Raw genomic sequence first — 2,365 nt, forward strand, 5'->3', positions numbered from 1 at the left:
AATGAATTTTGTGTCCACGAGTGAAAACGGCAATTCCTCTTTCTAGCGAGCTTTCCCGCACGAAAGTTCTCTATTTTTGACATGTTTTTGGCCACGTTCGATATATCAATACTCACACATGGCTGCGAGTCTTTATGGTTAATTTAAACATTGTTTTGTTTACAAATATCCATTGAGACTTGTGGGACAAAGAAAATAGAACTGGGCCGTGAAATGTGACCATAAAACCTTTTATGCACACAACAGGATGCGCAGTGCAATACTGGGGAATCACCTAAATAAATGAACTGAGTAACTTGAAATCACAAACGATCTGGCTTTACACTAGGCGAGCCAAATTAACCTAAACGAAAAGAAAGGACAATTAATATGTCAGCCACATTCACAGGTCTATTAAATTGTCACTACCCAAGTCAAGCAAGATGATCTGGGTTTCTAACGTACATAAATTTTCCAAAAGTCACCGGCAGATAAACCCTCGAAATAATCATCGCATTCAAACCTGCCCTGAAACGTGCCATTATAACCAAGCAGCCATTGCTGCGCAGCTGCTATAAATACAGTGTGATTATATAATCTGTCTTCAGCCAAGTTTTGAAACCCCCATTTACCAATTGTAACTTTGACTTTGCCGTTCTCTTTTCCCCACCGATCACAATTTTTGGCTAACGTAGAGTCGTCGTCATCCATTTTGACAAATGAGCCACAAGAATGAGGCTTATCGTCCGTGTGACCGCAGAGGTACTGGACGACAGCTTCACCCGAGCTGTTAGCAGCAGTGATGATGTGAAACGTGCGCCCTGGTTTCTTTTTCTTGCAGTGGAATCTCAGTTGAGCGAAATTAATGTGTGTTCTCAGCTCTTTAATGGCAGTTTTTGTGAGAAGCATATGACTGCTGGCTATTCCACGGTATGAAGTCTTGAGTGGCGCCTGAGTGGGTGGTGTTGAATCCTGCATCACAACTTTGGAGACAAGCAGCCAGCCCCCTGGAATCAGAGTAAAAATGTCAGGCTTTTCCTAAACCTAAACACTAAAAGACATGTCGAATACACTTAACACTTTGTACAGCCACCCCATGCTCTAAGCGTTAATTCACAGTGGGGACGAACTACAATTCTCCTTAGTGTTTACCTTCACTAGCCTGCAAAACTACCAAAACTGCTAAATTGCCCAATAAGCGAAGACTGACGTCTCTAAACCAAAAGAGTTAAATGACTATTGGAATTTACAATCGAAAATTTCTTTTCCTTTTGTAACTTAGTCTTGCAGGCGATCACTTGCCACATCCATCTCTTTTAACTGATACGATGTAGAAGAATGTGCTAGATCCTGGCGTGTTTTCTTCATTATCGTTCTGTTAGTGTTAAGTTTGTTTGTTTTAAATACCCCTTTTTTTTGCAGGCTGTGTTTTAGCGTCGCTCGTTCTTTCGTTTCTCAATGCATGATTTTTTTCCTTTGAACCGTCAATTACACCCACAGTTTTTTCGTTTTGCATAAACTAGTCTCAATGTATATAAACTTGAGTATTTTCATTTTGAGTTCCATTTCGCATTTGGAGTGACGCTACGCGTGGTCCGCTATTTAGCTGTCTGAGTCTAAGTCTTTCCGCTCAACAAGCAGGTTTTCTTCACTTAAGTTTGTAATAGTCGTAACAATGTAAGTATCGACATTTCCGGTTAGTGTCGTTTCTCCTTACTTTGCCAAACTCATCTATTCGTTAATTTGATTTTGTCACAGTTTTAGGCCGCATTGTAAAGTGAAATAAAAGTTGGGAAGATAATCGCATCTAATTGCCCAACTTAAACAATTATAAAGGAAGCCACCAGTTACACCACGTGTGTCCTGACTTCTTGTAGGGGACCATTTTGCTTAAGCGTCCACCGAGAAATAGCCCTTTTCCTGGTTAGTTTTTCTCATTTGCATTACAATGTAATCGAACGTGAATGCAAGGCAATTTTAGGTTGAAACTACAAAATAGCCCGAAATTGCCTCACATACATGCTAGATTATATATTGTAATGCAAGTGAGAAAGCCTAATCGTGAAAAGGGCTATTCAAACAGAAATCACTCATTTGAGTTAGTGTCTCGTTTTCACAGTAGTGGGGAAGTTCTGTTTACATAAAGCATAGTTAATGGTAGCAAGGTTTTTTTTCAATCTCTTACCTCCATCCGTAGTCATATCACAGAAAACTTTCAAAGGTGCTCCATTACTGGTGGGGTGGATCCAGTACTCTCCGCTCCCATTATTGCGCTTGATGTCCTTACAAGACATTGCTAGGGTTCAGAAAATATATTGTTACTGGAGAACGCATAAGAAGCAGCGTGCTATTGACATACTAGACGTATTACTTGTCATTTTCGCAG

General features: G+C 40.2%; 1 protein-coding gene across 1 annotated transcript; it reads right to left on the reverse strand.

The window, feature by feature from the left end:
• Positions 1–435: 435 nt before the first annotated feature.
• On the reverse strand, positions 436–2,273 carry LOC138031785 (ryncolin-1-like). Its single transcript, XM_068879408.1, has 2 exons — positions 2,165–2,273; positions 436–986 (listed from the first exon to the last, which is right to left on the reverse strand). The coding sequence occupies exons 1-2, from the start codon at positions 2,271–2,273 to the stop codon at positions 436–438; spliced, it is 660 nt and encodes a 219-aa protein (XP_068735509.1).
• Between the last annotated feature and the right edge of the window lie 92 nt (positions 2,274–2,365).

Source organism: Montipora capricornis, chromosome 14 (genome assembly GCF_036669925.1).
Source record: "Montipora capricornis isolate CH-2021 chromosome 14, ASM3666992v2, whole genome shotgun sequence".
Classification (NCBI taxonomy): Eukaryota; Metazoa; Cnidaria; class Anthozoa; order Scleractinia; family Acroporidae; genus Montipora; species Montipora capricornis.

What these genes read in the sequence shown, in the direction of transcription:
- LOC138031785 (XM_068879408.1), bottom strand. Translation starts at nt 2,273, where the DNA reads ATGTCTTGTAAGGACATCAAGCGCAATAATGGGAGCGGAGAGTACTGG. An exon ending in TGATATGACTACGGATGGAG is followed by an intron (nt 987 to 2,164) that starts GTAAGAGATTGA and finishes CTCTGATTCCAG; the next exon opens with GGGGCTGGCTGCTTGTCTCC.